Here is an 18,870-nt window from a genome sequence, read left to right on the forward strand (position 1 = left end):
ATTCGTTTACTTTCCGCCGCTTCTCACTGCTGTTCGTTTGCTGCAGTTTATCGAATGAAATGAAAACGCACTGTAGCAAATGTTCTGATAAAGCATTCGAAAAGAAAACTACTAAGCCTCGAGCCTCTCGAGTGGCAGTGCAAACTGCTTTCTTTAACATAGTTTGAGACAGGATTATTTGCGTTCTCGCGCTGAAAAAAGCTTTTAGACAACGTAAAAAAAAAAGAGAAGGTTTCGCAACTGTGCGGTTAGCGCCATCCAAGCAATCATTGCTTAGGATGGCAAAACCTATTAAATCCTAAGTAAATGCGAGAGTTCATCGATCGGTCGCCCGTTCCATACTGGACAAACAGAACTGAAAGCTCAAAGACACAAAGGGCAACGCGGGACCTTTATTTTCTCGAACCTTTTCGTCCGCACGGTCGAAGGAGAATATAGACAAGTAAAAAATAAAGTACGTTCCGCTAAGGAGTTGTCGTGAAAGAGCTTTTCCCAACATCAATCTGCCCAACATGCCAAGATCAGCGTCGCTAAAAGTGGGCCCCATAGAAATTTTGAGCAGCGCCTGCACACGATGAGGCTGCGAACTGACTCGCAGTTTGCCTCTTCCAGATAAATGCAACGGAGCAAAATACGCGCACCAAAACAAAACTCGCCTGCCTAAGTATGCGATTCATTGCCCCGCTGCCTAAGAAAATATCTCGCATGGTGGACGACGCAAGAACGCTTGAAGGCTTCACGGTTGCCTTTAACGGGGCGTTAAACGCAGCCCTAATCTCAATCTACACAACGAGGACGCGCGGCGCCCAGAGAACGAGTGGTTTGTAAAGGGCTTAGAAAAAGTAAAACTCTGCGCTTTAGGAAAAACAGTTTGAAGGGAGGAACGACGTTTTTCAATGGCGCAGAGCTGCTGCATGTCTGCCGCCTACGGTCGTAGTGCACGATTCACCGGGGTCCTAACAAGGACGTAGACATAACAGCTTCTGGCTTTCATTTTTATTGCAAGCAGTTCGCGCGTACTAAGTGCGGCGGCTCGAGATTTATCGCTGTAAATCCAGTTTTCACGTACTTAAGGGGAACGACGGGGTTTCTTCTCGGCCTTGCCATTCGTGGCTCGGTTATCACCGCGAGCAAAGGGCGAAGAACCGAGTTGGTGGCAGATTTATTCGAACGATCCTCGCGGATTTCTTGGAAGGACGAAGGGCCGCCACCGCGCGTTTTTATTGCCGTGCAAAGAGTTCAATAGTCTGCCGAAACGAGTTTTTCTTTCATGTTTCTTGTAGTTGGCCACTACGCTCACGCCAAAGACTTATCCTATTTGAAGGTTCCAATTTACTTCTCTTGTTTTCTGCTCTTCTCGATAGCTGATGCTACCGGAAGTGAATGAGCGAACTATAGCGTTTAATTTCATTCAACGACGTTTAAAGTGACGGCCCACTCAGCTTCGTGCGTGGTATGCGTCACCGAGTATAGTCGAGGGATGTCGGTGTTGTAGAGGAGATCTTTTAATTTATGTGAGCGGGTACGCAAATTTCAGCTAGCATAGAAATTACCGACCGAACGCTGATAAGTACTAATGTATTTGCGCAACAACGCCGTCGTGTTGAAACGTGAAGCTATGGAACTTTGTTTACTCGACAGGCCTCCAGGCATAAGAAAACCTGCCTTCACGACACTCTATAGGCCTTAGCGCCTCTGCAAAGGCCCCGATTTTTAGATGATTATTCTTTACATTCACCTCGTGCATGGCTCTCCGATAATCATGAATGACAGGCACTCAACATTGTGTATGTGTGTGTGTAAGTATGTTTAAACTATTCGTTAATCTGTCACCATCCATGTTTTTTAACGTTGGCCTAACTAGCAATGGATGAACAGCGGGTGAACGAGAGAAGCTTCAAGATGGAACCTACTATTTATCACTCCAAGCCTCCATCTTTTTGTGAACCGTTTGTCTCGTTTTAGCAAAACATGACGAGTGCAGCACATGAACTGGAACATTTCTGTGGCCTAACTTATGCCATGCACATTCCTGAGCAATATAAGAAGGAACACCGTGTTTGTTTTTAAGTAATGATCGCTCATGGTGGATAGATTTTAATCTGACGCGAGTATGACTAACAAGTACCTTCCTCATTCAAGGTTTATTATTGTACACTTTCAAGCGGAGAATCTGCTTAAAGCCACTACAGACTAATAAAAAAAGTGTTTTCTTTAGTATTGCTCGACGAGGTTTATAGTGCACAGTTTCTGATATTCCGTAATATTTGTGGTATTGTACCGTTGTCGTGCATTGCGAATTTCGTATTGTTATTTGCTGGAACGATTCTGTTTTCAAAACACGCTTCAGCCTGATTTTGAGGCTTCCCATAGCAATGCGGCAGCCAACTTCGGCACGTTTATCACGGCTTCAGGTAAAATGCTCACATCAAGTGTCAAGCTACGATAGTTAAACGCGTGCATAACAGTCCTACAGTAGAAGCGCACGTATAAACATGACTTATTTTTAATTTGAGTGTATTGGACGAAACACAAAATAAATTTTGTATATTATTATGGCCGTAAGCCATAGACTTCGGCTGCTTACTTAGGCAATTGAGCGATCTTTCTATAATAATATTCGTTATTTATTTGTTCCCGCATGGTCTGGGTGCCATCCTTGATGGATACAGCAGGGTGGCATGATGGGTGTCACTCAGCTGCTTCTGGTGGGCGCCTGCTGCCTCCTTGTGAAGGAGGCCCTAGGACTGCCCACCACAATGGGTGGCACAGCGGGAAGCCACTCTCAGCACCATGACGCTCACGGACAGCAACAACACCAACAGCAGGAACCATCGGACGCCGGCAAGTTCTTGATCACCATTTTGATTTCGCTCTTGTTGATATAAAAATTTTGCAGAAATAGCGCACTTACGCTGGCCTCTGAACAAACAGGAAACAACCTCTGAAGCTTGCGTTTCCACTTTGAACTTCCCGCATCAAAAAAAAAAAAAAAATCCTACATGTGGTTCTTAACAACTTCACTGCAATACATTTTTGTGAAGCGGTGATGCATACATAGTGTGTTGCGATTAAGAGAAGTACGAATTTGCACAAGTACTAAGGGCAAGCAACGTGTCATTATTCAGCATACTTTGGCGGCGCCTCCTGGACATTAAAGGGCCAACGGGAACACCAAAGCTAGAACCTGGACTCACTCGTGGGTTGGGTGCTCGCCGGGGTCACCGAGTGTAGGAATTAGATTTTGAATGCGAGCACCCTCCAGTACGCCCTGGCCTAGGTGACCCCAAGCCCCGGACCAACCTAGTTGTAGCTTTGGTCCCCTTGCTGCCCCATGACTACCCTGAAGATCACATTCCACCCGTTTTATTATAATCTCGAGTGCTCACCAGAGGCCTCTGTTTGCCGGTGTTATATTTATTTTCGCATGCTAAAGCTCTCACCGCAATACATATCTAAATTGCAACGAAGCTAACTAAAGCACATCCGTTATTTTGGAAAATGTATACGATTCTTGCCTCGAATACACGAACAAGCGACAGAGTTTTCTTTCGTTACTAGTTAAATTAATTCGTTGATTCGAGCGGTCTGTGTCTAATGCATGATGACATTTTTGGGATGACGTTTTTACATAGCTGACTTATGACTACACTCTCTTTAGCTGTTTCCGGATCTTGCGGTTGATTTCTAATAAAGTTGCTAACAGAGTATCCCTATGCACAATGTTATATAATTTATACTAAAAGAAAACATGTATTTCCAGCATTGTATTCATTGAGTAAAATTTTCTCTCCCCATGGTTTCTTGCATGGCGAAGCAGACAAGCGTTCCCAGGAGGACATTATGTTTGGGAACCAGCAGAACAAGCCTGCAGGAATGGTTGATGACCTGATCGTGTTTCCCGAAAGAAAGTCCTCCTCTGCGCATGCCAGCAAGGAAAGTTCAGGAGCCAAGCCTGAGAAGAACGCCACTCACCACCAGCAAGGTCAAGAAAAAGCCGGTACGTTTGTAGAAATAATTTTAAACTACGCACACCTACACACTCATACACAAAAGTGGGAAAGATAAACGAACGAGCCATCCTGCCATTTCTGATGACAGTTTGTTTTCTAAACATTAATTCCAATTCAGTATTATTCAGGCTTGGGTTTACTGACGCAAACATCAAGTCGGATTAACCATGCGGGTCACATAATCGCTTCGTTGCTGTATGCAGTGCCCTTATACTGATCAATTCAGTCGTGCTTAATTTTTTTAGAATTTCTTACCGTGTGGTAACCTCCACTTTGAGACGTCAGAACTTCACCAACTGTAGTCGGCGCGTCAGCACATACTTGCGTTCGTGTCACGAGTTTCAGCTATGTATTCCCGTTAGTCTCGTGGGAGAGAGATTTTGTTTAAGAAAGGCATGTAGGAGATCGGCTTGAGCTAGTATGAGGCTTAAAACGTAAGCAGTGACTAATAGATTTCTAGTGCTGACTTTATGTGCTCAGCATTTAACTTGGCTTGCAAATGATAGTAAGTTATCTTTGACGTCCGCAGGATGGGATGAATATGCCTTTCTTTTCTAAACTTAAACTGCGCTAGGAACGAGACACTGACGTAGAAGACGACAGGACGAACGCAGACTAACAACTGGTTTATTTAAACCACAGAATACTGCCTCTTCGAACTATGCGTACGCCCAAGCCAGATGATAACCGCGTAACAATGGAACACTCCCTCGCCAAGCCCCTATCTACACCAAAAGGTCAAGCTCTTTCTTGAAGACATACACTGACGGTTCGCTGACGCACCTATCTGGGCCATGTCTTGCTATCAAGGATGCTTCCAAGATTTCACGTGCCCTTTGGTCCTTTGCTCACCCTAACACCTTCGCTTTGTCAAACATAGGCCTACAATGAACACGCAAGTGCTTACTGCTAACGTCTTTTAATGAGTTAGAGTGCTCAATTACACGATTGTTAATACATCTTCCGGTTTGTACCACGTAGTACATTCCACAGGTCAAGAGGAACTCGTACACCGCCTCTGTTCTACATGGTACATACGTACCACAGATACGCACCAAGCAACAGATGATTGCAGTAAAACACGCTGTGGGGCTAGTGGGTGCATAGCTTTCAAAAAATGAATCGCCAGCGGTAACAGCACACAAAGAAGGAACAAAAGACACGACAAGCGCCTTGTCCTGTCTTTTGTTCCTTCTTTGTGTGCCGTTACCGTTGGCGCTTCATTTTTGAAAACAGATGATTACCTCCGGTGGTGTCATACATGCGAACCGTGAGCACGAAGAAAAAATTGTATTGTTTCCCCATTCCTTTTTTTTTTCCGCCTCTGAACGGACGACAGCTGACTAGCAAAGAGAATATTAGCGCTCTGGGCAACTAGACAGTTTTCGCTACAGACGTTCTTATTATTTCATTTAATGGGCCCTACAGCGTTCCCGAAGACGCATCAGGCGTGAAGAATGAAGTGACATCATAACATTTGGCCTAACGGCACGATTGGAAAGCCATTGCGAACTCCTTACCCATTGTATTAATGCCGCATGCCAAACAGTGTTCACCACAATCAGCCGCGTAGCGAACTAGCCATGGACGTGGTTGATAATTGTGGTGGCTGTTCGACGCGGCGTTACTTTAATTCCGGCTGCAGAGTTCTACTTTAGTCTTTAGATTTGTCCTGTTGCAGTGTTCTACTTTGGTCTTTAGATTTGTCCTGTTGCTCTCCTTTCCTTTTTCCTTTTTCCTGCCCTCCTTCCTATCTTCCATTTCTGTGTTGCTGTCGCCTCCCTTCAGAAGAGTAGGCAGGCGTTGTGCCCCTTCCGGTGGCAGTTGCCAGCCTGCTCCTCGCTTTCCCTTTCCTGTTACCTGTGTATATGTGTATATGTGTGCAAAACAAATAATAATAATAATAACAGTGTTCACAGGCACAATTGCGCGTCTTCACCATATTGACCTTTATGTACTGAGAACTAGCAACTTCTTATACTAAATATAGCGGTCACCTTTGCCGCTTTTCCATGCGTCAAACGAACGAGATGACTTGCGTTGCATTGTATTTTCTTTCAACCTAAATATGCCTTCCTGGGCCTGTGAAAATACACCGCAACGCAAGTCATCTCGTTCATTTCATTCCTTACGCAATGAAATATATAGACCGCCTAAATGTCCTCACTGTACGCTTTAAATACGCTTTAAATATACGCTTTAAAGTGCACAACTGCTTTAATAAAGGGAATAGATTTGTAGAAGCCTACGACTATTCGATTACATTGACAGTCGTCGTCGGGGGCTTCTGCGCTAATTTTTATTCGAGAAGTTTCATTAAAGAGTCCTTTTACCTCTCCCGTGTGCCGCCATCGACGAAGGTGGGCGCACCACTTCGGGAGCCGATACATCGTCAGGTGGCCCTCCGGAGGACGAGGCGCTCGAGCAGACTCCTCCGGGTGCCGATGACATGGACCAGCAGCAGACGGCGGGCGACCTGATGGGCTCACCGGCAGGCCCGCCGACTGGCAAGTTCGACTACTACGACTACGCAGACGACGCGGGCGTCCCGTCAGCAGCAGCAGCAGCCGCCGCCGAAAGCGTGGAGAGGGCCCCCGCACCGCAGGACAACGGTGGTACGCGAGACGATCTCTCTGACGAGACGCTTGGTGACAAATTCTTGCACACTTAGTAACACCAAGGGTCGATTGATGGGCACAATTGAAGTCTTTGTTTTCTGAGTGGCTTCTTGTGGCGAGTAAACCATTGTGATAGCTGCGACAGACGACACGGAAGTCGCATGTAGGGAACTTTAAAAAGTACCGCCGTCAATTTATTCTCTCAGATATATTTTGGTGCCAGGTTATCAGAACCAACGCCAGACTTGTGCATGTTAAAGAAAAGTAAGTTACCAAATACAGTTACAATTATTTACTTCAGAAATATAATTGATTACAGTTAGGAATTACTGCCCCACGAGAGTAACAGGACGATAAGTAAAATGTAATCCATTACTTTAGGGTTACTTTTTCCCCTACGTATATTAACATCGCGCACTGAGTACAGTAAACAAAACGAGCTGACCTTTTTAAATACTTTGTTCGGTGACGTTCCCTCGTGTTCTTTTTTCTTCGTTTTATTCTTCTTGAAGACATCTGCAGTGACTCTGAACACTAGCTCGATGTTCGCGCTGGAGAGAAGGGCCGTGTTGTAACGTACCAAAAGCGTGCACACAAGATTGTGGTCACTCGATGCCACGATGCTATGAGCACAGCTCATCATTATTGCTGGGGGTAGGGACAGGCAGGCACTCTTAACAGGGCCAGTGAAAAACCGGGAAATCATCCATAGCTGATTCCCTGGCATTATCGTCCGAAGTGGTCATCGCTGTCGAGCTACATGTAGAAGTGCCGTGTATAATTGTCGGCCAACATTGAGGTCGACCTCCCCCGCCCTTCTCTCGTTGGCCATTGCTTAAACAACTCATTGTAATGGATATCAGCGTTTCATGTGCCTTGAAAAAGAACGTTTCACGTTCACGTGTCACGTTCAAGTTCCTTGAAGAGATGGCGTGAACGCACACGTACACTGAGAGAGAAAAAAAAGAAAGGAACACCGTCCTTGTGCGACTTGAAGGGTCTCGGTTCCTCCCTCTCTTTTTTTCTCGTCAGTGTCCATGTGTGTTAGGCTCTACAGCGCATCAATTCACCTTCACTCATGCAAAGTTTGAGAAACTTATTTAAACATTGCGAGTGAAACACAGAGGCGCAGCAAAAGAGGCCTTGTCCGGCATGGAGGGACTTATTATGATAACGAGTAGCGAGGATGACGATGAGGATGAAAAGCGCAGGAAAGGCGAATAATTGTCTACTCCATGCCGCGCCATGGTCAGGATCACCCGTCGCATGACTGAGTGCAGGCTGGAGGGATGAAACACAGGATGGTGACGGAAACAAAAGCGGAAGCACAAAAACGTAATCTTTGTTCCCGTAAGAAAAAGAAATAAAAAAAACCCTCACGTAGTTGCGGTGTCGGTTCGCAGGCGAGCTGGATTACTCGCTGTACGACTACGGCGACGTTGGCGCCGGTGGCATGGGCCCTGGTGTGTTCCGCCGGAAGCGGAACCTGCGCAACAGCCTGGAGGAATTGCTGCGCAACCGGCGGATTCACCGCCGAGCGCTGCGGCTCAAGCGAGACGCCAACATGGACGACTTGCTTCTCTTCCTCACGCAGATGGCCAAGCAGGAGCCGTATCCCCTGTTCGCTGAACAAGAGGTACAGTGGCCGGTGCTAATTCAGTGCAGCATAAGCTCGTCTGATGTATGTAACGCGCGCGCGCTTGTGTGCGATCGCAGTTGCATCATATCGTCTATCATATACATAAGACCAGATTCGTTAATGTTCCCATCCTGTCAACGGATTCTGCGAAGAGGATGAACAACGCTTAAAAACAAAGAAAAAGAAGGCCGTCAATCAAGCATATGTTCACTGCACTACAATCAAACATCGTAAAGAATTGTGCGCGCATCCTTCAATACGGATACGCATAGTATCCTGCTTCTTCCGCCATGGGCACATGCCTTATTTTCTTCCTAATGTGGCCCTTTATACTTGCCTAAAGTGTTCAGTTTAAGACTTCCACGGATGAATTCGCAAGGTTTCATTGTTTTTTTAAAGTGCTTGTCATTGGCCAGCCACCTCGGCTGATTGTATGCCGCTATCAGGATTGATGAAAGCCGGGCCTTATGAACTGCTCCAGCCTAAGACTCACTTTCTGAATGAAGACTTTGGGACAAAACTTGCAGTACTCGTGAGACTTCCATGTCATTAGCCAGTTGCCTTCGCTAATGATATGTTCACTTCAACATTTGACCAGCGCCTGCTTTTAAGAACCGCTCTAGCTTAACCGCCTGCTTTGTAGCTGTTTCGCTCACTTCTACGCGCACAAAAACCCGGCAGGTGCCCCCGGTGTCTCGCATCACGCTCAATCCACCCGAGCCGGAGAGTCCCCTGGAGCAGTACCTGAACGAGCTCGGGACAATGAACAACGAAGAACGCGCGCGGGCTTTGGTGGCACTGGCCGCTCTGGCGGATCAGGAACAACTTGCACCGGCCCCCATGACAGGACGACCCGTCTTCGAGGAACAGCAGGCGGAACCACTGCCCGACTGGTTCCAGGTAAGCATGCGTCTTGTACGTTCGAGTGATTAGATCGTGCTAGGGAGTTTCTGTTCGGGCTGTCGGATGGGGGGTGGGGGTGGGGGATGAGAGAGGAGGATTCGTGGCGTAGACGCCGTAACTCTTTAGCTAAAGGCAGTCACGTCAATTATTGGGTGGTGGAATAAGAGCTATCAGCACCCAGTGTTATTATGCTGTCCTATATACTAAGGACTGGTCAAGTCGAATGCGGCTCATATTCGGTGACATCTGAAACCTGACAAGAAGCAATGTGTGGCGCATGACGTGGTGGACGGTAGATAAGTTTAGCGCGTGATAATAAAAGTTGAAGTCGAGCCTGCCACGGTTTGAGAAAGATAAAAAGAATTTGGACAGGTGAGAGCTTAGGTAAATACATTACTCAGGGGGAGATGTAAGCTAGGAAACAAGTTAAACAGGCGAAGATAGGATGTAAGAGTTGACGCACACTAGAAACGCAGACAAGAAAGAAAGAAAGAAAGAAAGAAAGAAAGAAAGAAAGAAAGAAAGAAAGAAAGAAAGAAAGATAAAAGAAAGAAAAGAAAGAAAGAAAGAAAGAAAGAATCCTGGTCGAGATATCTAACCCACTGCCACAAATTTTTCAGCGCTGAACTGACAAGAAGGCAATATCGCGGTAGCGCGATAGCATAATATTAGCGTGTGGAATTTGCTATCTTAGCAAATCGTCCGGCTTTGTGCAACTTCCGGCTGGGTAACAATTCTTACCTTGCATGAAACCTATACATTGGGTATTTCTGCAGATTATCGATAAGAGAGAGGAACAAAGAAATTGTCAAGTTTGCATTCAGCCAATAGCATCTGCTAGCGTCCTGATAGGAGATGTAAGGGCCGAAAAGAGAGACAGAGAGAGAGAGAGATAAAGAGACAGAGAGCAAGGAGAAGAAAGGCAGGGAGATTAACCAGACGAGCGCCCGGTTTGTTCCCCTACACTGAGGGTAAGGGAAAGGGGGAATAGAAAAGTGAAAAGACGGCAAAAAAAGGAAATCTTGGGAGTTGAAATATTTTTTTTTCTGTTTCTTTTCAGCAATGAGAAAGAAACAAATACATCAAAATTTCAAGATACAGTAATATTTGCCATCCTCTGCTGTGCAGCATAAGATTCTAAAAGCGGCGATGACGACGACGACATGAAAAGCGGCAGCATAGTTTTCAAGTGTCCTCATTATTTGCTTTTGGTTTCGTTTTGAAAACGCAGCGCAGCTTTCACACGTATTGGAATAGAGGACATCCTCTGAGTTATATCGTGATATTGGGAACGATAGCTGATGACTGCCGTTTGACACACTCGAATACAACTTTCTTTTAACAGCTATACTTGATCCACAAGCATTTTGCTATTTCCCTCCCACCGCCTTCTAATTTCGGTAAATTTAATCTCAGTGGCACTTGCAGTTGTGCCCGGGAAACGGGCTAAACTGAGTGCACTCGTAAAGCATTTGTAACGCTCGGGAGCGTTTGCAAACGAGATTGATGGCAGAAAGGCCGCAACTACCAACCCATCGTGAAATTTGCCTACGCATCACCCATTACCTGGCCCTTACTTTCACGAAATGTAAACAAGGTGCCTTGTTTCGTTCCCCGAGAACAACGGGATAGCCCCTTATAATGCATGGAAATAAAAAAAGAGGGTTCACTGATTAGCAATGTGATAGATCGGGCTACTCGGCCTTCCATGATCAAGCCTTTTTCCACGCTAATAAGATTGTTCAATAATCTTTTGTGACACTCTTCATTAGGTTAGAAACGATAACAATTCGTGACACAATGAAATTAAGAGGGCACCTATTTGTACTCAATATGAACCTGGTGTAACGTAGAGTCCCCTCGTGACGCTGGGAAACAGCGTAATATTACCACAAAATGTTGTCGAACCCTTGCAAGAAGGAACGCTTTACAAAGGCCTAGTAATTCATACACATGCGAATAAATTTGCACACACGTTTGCCATGGCGTCCCCCCATATTCACTAAATTTGATCTCAATCGTATATGTAGTTATGTCACGCAAGGGAGCTATATTTGCCGGCGCTCCTGAAACACTTTCGCAAATAATGACCGGAACTTTAGGCAAAATGCCTATCTCATCCTTGCGTCGTCATTGTGCCTTTTTAACATATAAGCACGAACTACGGTTGTAGAAGCACTTTAGTGGCAGCTTTATCGTGCCTGAAATGTATATTTTGACGTTGGTGCCTATATTGGATTTCCAGGCCCTAAAAACAACTTTTTTCGTGTTTTGTGCTGGTCGCATCTTGTTTATAATGTTATAAGCTACTGGGAAACTTGGCAGAAGACAGGCATTTATTGCCACAAACAGTTAGCCTATGTAAAATTAAATTAATTATGTAAATTAAATTTCAGATAAGTTTGCCAAATAGCATAATCTCCTCGTTTCATTATGTCCAGAATATAAACTAAATTTAACAAAACATGGGTTTAGTGCGCCGTGTTCCATATAATATCATAATCCAATCTCGCAAGGCGTAAGTTCTCTTTTAACTGAACTTGCACGTGTCTAAAGGACAGTAATTGGTGCCTATTCATGCCCTAACTTACGTCTTTATTGACTGTTCTAGGAGTCTAAAAAGACAATGTTTAGGGCCTAAACATCCGGTCTCTACTTGTAACGCCCCGGAAGCACTTGCATACGTACTTTATTGCAGAAACCAGAATAACTCACATACTTTGAACTTTGCCTGCACATGACCCATGAAGTGTCCCCTAGTTTCAACGAATATAACAAGGTGCTTTCTTTGTTTCACGGAAGACACCGCAGAAACCAACTACAAACGTCGAATTACGCATGAAAATGTGGGAAAAAGACGAGAGTTTAGTAAATATTTGCAACGCTTTTGCTTAAGCCGGAAACGTGAATGTTTCGCCACACATTGAACTTCACATTCACCCTATCTTTCCCATATTTCAAGTTCATGTTTTGTACATTGGTTTAGGAGTCTTGGAAACATTTCTTGTGTTGGCAGTATATATGACGCTCTAGAACGCTTTAATATGTAACTTCCTACAAAGGCCGTATATAACCTACAGAGGATAAACGTTTATTGTTTTTCACTCACAACACTCAGAGCAGGCCGCATACTAGCACCGAAATTTTGAAGGGCACGTACTCAATGTGCCCCCCCCCCCCCTTCTTTTGTTACGCCTCTGCTTCCCGTGTGCATTTCCGTGCGCAGTGCATGAACTGAGAGCACTACCACACAAAGGGCTCAATGTCGGCCGCAGAGTGCGCATTCGTATAGTTCGCCTCGAGCGATGCTCTTGTTTAGGAATGTTGGCGACCGCCTAGTCGTGGCCAAAAGCACTTGCCTACCATAACAATAAAGAAAACAAAACAATAACAAAAAAGGGTCTCTGATCGGCAACTTACGTTTGGGCCTAGCTTCTCCACGGTAATTTACCACCGCGTCTCCTCGTTCTTATGCGATGGATGCGCAGGTGACTCGGCGTTCGCGAGGCTCCTTCTACCCTCAGGACTACCGGTACCTGGTGATGCCTCCGACGCCCCAAAAGCGCAATGTAGGCGCCGACCACTGGGGCCGCGTTCTCAGGCAGCGCCGTCGACAGCAGCGATCGCAGGACCAGGCTGACGTCAACAGGCTATACGCACTGGCCGGACTGATGGCTCAACCGGACCAGGAAGACCTTTGGCGCGAGATGTAGAGTCACCGGGCGGCCCAAGGCTAACCGTGCCGAGGAACAGGCCGGAGCTGGATTGTAGTGCTAGGGTTTCCAACGTTACCAGTGCAAGTTGTCGATAGTGAGCGAATACTCACTGTCGCTTGCGCGGGAAGGCTGTGTGCCCTACGTACACAGCACAAGAGAATGCTTTTGCACGCATTTGGAGGTAAAAAAATACGCATCAGCACCTTCGGATGTTGAAATTTGGCCGCACATTCACACAAAAAGGGACGTCAAGTTCTAGCCGTGTGCGTTTCCATAAAAGGGTATTCCGTGTTGAATGATTAGACGTAAGTGATGGAGTGTAAAAAGTTAGGGGAAGTCGTCTACAAACGTATATTGTGACATACCATAGCAATTGGAAGCTTGGCTCGCACTGTAATTTTCTAGGACGACGCCTCCACATTTTTTTTTTCATTGCAATTCCTGACATTGCAAAGAAATATTAAGTATTGTCAACTCTGTCAATTGTAGTTAGTTCAACACAGCGAAAAAAGAGGACAAGTGTTTGTATTTTTTGAGCAGATTGGATTCGCTGCGAAAATGTGGAGCTTGAAATTTTGGAGAGCGAATCCTTGTGATATACGCTGCAAAATGTTGAATAATTTCCTAAAGAATGTGGATCTTACCGCTGCAGCTGTCTAAGCAATCTTGGTGCGTGTGCAAGACATGAACGTACGTTGGAATCTTAAACACAGCTATAAAATAAAGCAGCAGACTTGTCGGTGTCAGCAATGAAGGCATGCGCGTCAGACAACGATTTCGTTTGCGTCATCAAGCAGCGGTGAGTGATGTTGTCAAAGCAGAATAAGGAAAACAAAAGTTGTGTTCCGGTCAAGCTTCGCACATTTATTATAGAGACAAAAAGACGCGCACTGGGAATTGCCGTTACCTATTGTATACACTTGTACCCAAGATATCTTTGTACATCCTGCTTTTAACAGGCAATTGTGGATAGCCAAAATGTGTGCCATTTTGTGGTGTATACGTTGTTGTTTAACATTTGCAATTCGTACATCAAACACACCATGTTGATCCAGTGGCATGCTTAGTACCGTTAGTTGCATTCGATGACTCTCCAGTAATGATATGATGCAAACTGCTCTTATGGGTCACTTTTTGCGAATATCATCGTGTTTTGTCTCATCCAAGCACTATTATGAGTGACACTACATGTACATGCACAGGTAACGATGGGAACCACGGTAGTTAGAAGGTGAGACGCATTTTAAATGGACAATGCTTAGGCAAGGAGCTGTCTTGCAAATCAGTTTTCTCGTTTTGAGCACTCAGTTTTGCTTAAAGTTCTTCGGCTGTAAAGCTCCGGCTCCATGACGTCGATAGGACTGGAAGAGTCCCCTTTACAGAATGTTACCACGTAACTTTTATACTAAGAAAGATAATCAGCACATTAGATCAAAATTAAAAAAGAGAGCGAAAGAAATGTTGCTCTAGCCTGGGCATTGTTCATTTCTTGTTGGCCTCTCCGAGTGTAAAATTAGTATTGATTCATACTGGTCACATAAGCTAAAACTTTCCCGTGAGACAAGTCAGTTGTAACTAGTTCTACGCCATAGCGTTTTCCGTTCTGTTTGAAGCGTACGTTTCTTATTTTTGCTTTATTTACATATGTGTGGCTTCTGCAAATAAAGTCAGCTAACAGCCAGAGAGGGAGAGAAATAAAAGAGAGGAGAGGCAGAGAGGTTAACCAGACACACGTCCGGTTGGTTAGCCTGCTCTGGGGGAAGAGAGTAGAGGGATGAAAAGAGAGCAAGAATATAAATGACAGCAGTGGACGTCTCAGTGCTTTACGGCCACCGAAAGTGAGCTTAGAAAAGCACTTTGCTTTGTTTTAATTAATAACTCTGAAGTACGACTTTGTAGTTTCTTAGAATAAGCAGGATCAGCAAGTGATAAATACTGGCTGTCTCAGCGAACACATTCAAAAATTTTGAGAGGTTACCTGTGGCAGATAGCGCAATTCTAGTTCAAGAGCTGGTCTACTCGAAACTGTGGACCCTACATGCACAAAAAAATTGAAATGCATAGTCGACTAATAAACTGGAATTCACTCATTAAGTTTTTTAGCCAGTTAGCTTATGGCCCATATTGTAATTTACAAATTCTAGCCGTGGAGTTCACAAGCCGGATCCACTTGGAACGAATTCTCAGGATGACACCAGTTTCAAGACAATAATTTCCGAACTTTGCGGAGAAATTCATTGACATACCAGTTACTTCCCTAACAAAACGTCGTTTTATGTAATATCGTTTTAACAAATAACGTTTTGAATGCCTGAAACGTTGTTTTATGCAGTCAAGCATAAGTGTAACTGGAACACCACTCAAAACTGGTGGTATCCTAAGAATTCGTTCCAAGTGGATTCGCCTTGCGAACTCCAGGACTAGAATTCGTAAATTGCAATGTGGGCCATAAAGCAATTATTTAAAAAAGTAATTTGTGAATCATTGTTAATTAGGCGATTATGCATTTCAATTTTTTTTTCATGTAGTGTCCGCCGCTCCGAGTAGAGCACTTCATGAGCTGGAATTGTGCTATGTTGCCACAGGCAATGTTTACGAATTCTTTAAAAGTGTTCATTGAAACACCCTGTATATATTTTATGAAGTTTGTATACATGATTTAAACCATGGAAGGTAACGATGGTCTAGTCAGTTGTTTTATGTCTCACTTCGACAGTTTCAAACGGCACAAATATATCGATAATCACGCTTTGTATTTCCCGCTTAACATTTGTGTTTTACAAGCTTTTCTCTGCCGTATCCTTAAGCGCGGTGTCTGTGTGTTAAGCTGTAAAATCGCCGGAATATGAAATAGGAGTACGGGTGCGAGCTTTATGGACACAAGAAATCAGAGTGCGAGTTTTGAGAAAGATATTTTCATTCGTTTGAATCCATATCGTGAACATGTGCACGTAGATAAATAGAACAAGTAAAGTGATAAGTCTATTTTCCCAACTTTACCGCTGTTGTTTACACCGTGAACAGTGCTGCTACTCGTCTATGTAGCTCAGTCTTTTTCACACTACACGAACCAATATGAAAATCGAGACGTTGAAGATCTGTTGGAGAAAAAGGTGGATGAAGACAGATGTGGACCAGGCTTCAATCAGAGGGGCCAGATATGAGACGTCAACCTTGTAACAAACTTCTAGATTCTACGTTCTATGACGCAGTTTTGTTCTTGTCAGAATAGCGGAATTGCAGATGTGGCCAGCGAAATGTTCTGCGTGATATGCTCTAATTTCTGCACTTCCGTATTTATACCAGCTTAGATGAAGAATCATTCCCGTCAGAGTTAACCTTAAATTTTCCTTGATGCTTGCAATTTTTGCACACGTTTCCGGCGCTGTGTAAAAAAACAAGCCAAATTAGAGAGTGATTTGTGTAGCTCTCCGTAGCAATGTCATGCCTTGTGTAGTTGGTCATCCGGTGTCTGTTCGGCTGCATCATAAAACACGCATCTAAGTCCGCTGAAAAGCGTTGCCTCATTTGAGCTGGCGCTGACCCGACCTTAGTAAATGTTAGCTGCGAAACCAGAGATGCCGTGAATACCACTAGCTACGCAGAAGGGGCAAAGCCCATCCTAGGACACTTATAAGCTGGCAAATACATACTGCAGGACGCCATGAAACAACACTGAAACCGAATGTTGACCTTGTGTTATGCGTCTTCACTGAATGACGAATGCCATTCTCGGCTCTACGTGTGTTTTACGAACGATTACGTCGCGCAAGCTTCAATAACTGCGCTGAGCGACAATCGTACGAAACTTTCCCCAAGGTATTGTGTCTATGGCGAATTGCTGTTGCGCTTGTCCTTTTAACTCTGGGATGCTTTTCATTGGCTTATTAAAGACGCTTGTTGGTCAACGTAACCCATCTCAGCTCTGGGATCAGCCTTGCCGATGGTGATATCGTATTTTTAAACTCGCCTCGCCATTCATATGTGTTTTTGAAGGCGCTTCAGAGGCTGATGAACAAAGCTTTTCTTCAGTGTTGACACTGCTTTTTGTAACCTTTGCGTTTCGCAACCCCGGTCGTGTGTGTTATAGAGTTGATGTGTTCGCGCCGCCCGCTCGCACAAAGCACGACTTGTCAAGAGAAGGTACGTGAAGAAAAAATGCCGAAATGAATGTATGTTACTCCACGTCTTTCCTGGAATCGTCCTGAAACTTTCGGCTTTGCTTCTTCAGCCGCTAACTTCGTCTGCACGTGATAATTGTAGCATCCCGAATAATTAGCGCCCTGCCCATAGAACCAATCGGCTCAACTCCTTGATATCGGCTACATTTTCAGTGTTTTGTTTAGGGTGAACTTCTCAGAGAAAGGCGCCCCCCTTTAGACATTTCTACAGCATATCATGGCTTCGCTGCGGCATTGATGTTGCAGTAACTTGGGCAATGAAACGCAGGAGCTGATGGAAAAGTGATGATAAGGAGTGAGGGCCTCATTCGGGATTTTATGATGAAATTCCGCACGTGATCATTCAAGGGTGGGTAACGCTATAACGCAGTTCGTAGCAACAGTTCCTTTCGTTGAAGCATAAGAACCTGAGTAAAACACGGGGAGAAGTTCGTAGTGACAGTTTCGCCCCGTGCCATTAGATGTGACGGACTGTTTCGCTTGTCTGCAGTCGTTGGTCAAGGAACCGACCAACATACTGGGCAGCATGGGACCTCAGCTGCTGTAGCCGGCGCATGACTTCGCGCCAGCACTACACCCTGCAAGCGAATGGTTGCAGGAAGTCCTGTGCCATTTGCACGCTCTTGCGGTGCCGTCACAAATACGCGGAAGTTAAAAGTTGAACAAAAGGGATGACGCGATAACTGGTCACAAGCCCTCAACTGCTGGCGCACTGATGTTTTATGTTGTAGGAGATTGTGAAAATGGCTGTTACCTGTGACGAGGAGAAAATGGGGAGTGGCCAGGAAGTCGGTAGCAACTTGCTTCTGATATTGCAGCACGTGATCGCACAATCGCACGCCGGTGATTCGTAGGTTGTGCCCGAGCTACGCGTTGAAGACAGATCGTTGACACGCTGTTGTTCATCGCCGTGAATGTGAACCGTGGTCCCAGAAAATTTGTCGAAGGGCGGAGTGCATTTGCCAACAAAAAAGTGAGACAAGGTGTGTCGGGACTTCGGCACGACATGTTACCGACGGGTTTGTTGTCGGCGATGACTGTTAAACCGTTTGATGAAGGCAGAGTTTAAATGAAGGCGCGAATGTGCGTTGTGTACGTGACACTTAACGTGTAAATGTATCATATGAAAACATGGCGTGGCTCGCATTTGATCAAATGTGAATAAAGGATGTTTTTGGAAAATGCAAATAGGTGTGCTTGCGTACTTGATATAGCTTGTGTCCCTTTTACTACAGCGACGGCCTTGATAACGGGTCTCCAATGACGCCCGCAATGCACAGAGGAACCTCGTTCACAGCACACGCTGTAAGTATTCAGACAGATCATGTGTTCGGTATCTCTGAGAACATTTTGTGTCAGCATATGCACTGAAAATATCAACCAAGTACTGTCAGCATTATAAGAACTACGCGACGAAATACTGGAATATAATTTATGCTGTTAATTTTTCTTTTAAGGGAAAGCTGTGTTTTATAGGAACGTCGAAATGAAGTAAGAAAGCTCATAATAAAAATCTGAAAATAGTTGATTTGTTAAAAACAGTGTGGGTTCGTTTGCGAACATTGTTCGTAAGTTTTATTACAAAAAAGCTTCGGTGCCACATAGAGAACCTGAGGACGAGAATACAATGGTGCTACTTGAAACTTGCTTTCTTAGTCAAGGCACAGACTTTTAAAAGACCACATGTGAAGCGACAATCAAAGAACGGCAAATACATACTTGATGCGAATGAATGTACACAAAGATAAGTATAGGAGGGTGGTTGCAACAGATTTACACCGATGGTTTTATACGCAACTC

At 44.8% G+C, this 18,870-nt stretch overlaps 1 protein-coding gene across 1 annotated transcript in view; it reads left to right on the plus strand.

Annotated features, from left to right (window-relative positions):
- LOC135906369 (uncharacterized) overlaps positions 1-17,020 on the plus strand; it is a 54,994-nt gene extending 37,974 nt beyond the window's left edge. The window contains exons 2-7 of the mRNA XM_065437721.2: positions 2,673-2,844; positions 3,821-4,000; positions 6,374-6,628; positions 8,035-8,267; positions 8,952-9,170; positions 12,662-17,020. Coding sequence (XP_065293793.1) covers positions 2,682-2,844; positions 3,821-4,000; positions 6,374-6,628; positions 8,035-8,267; positions 8,952-9,170; positions 12,662-12,886 — 1,275 coding nt within the window. The 5' untranslated portion in view covers positions 2,673-2,681 and the 3' untranslated portion in view covers positions 12,887-17,020. The remainder of the gene's footprint in view (positions 1-2,672; positions 2,845-3,820; positions 4,001-6,373; positions 6,629-8,034; positions 8,268-8,951; positions 9,171-12,661) is intronic.
- The last annotated feature ends 1,850 nt before the right edge of the window (positions 17,021-18,870 follow it).

The sequence above is a fragment of the Dermacentor albipictus genome, chromosome 5, assembly GCF_038994185.2.
Source record: "Dermacentor albipictus isolate Rhodes 1998 colony chromosome 5, USDA_Dalb.pri_finalv2, whole genome shotgun sequence".
NCBI classification, from domain to species: Eukaryota; Metazoa; Arthropoda; class Arachnida; order Ixodida; family Ixodidae; genus Dermacentor; species Dermacentor albipictus.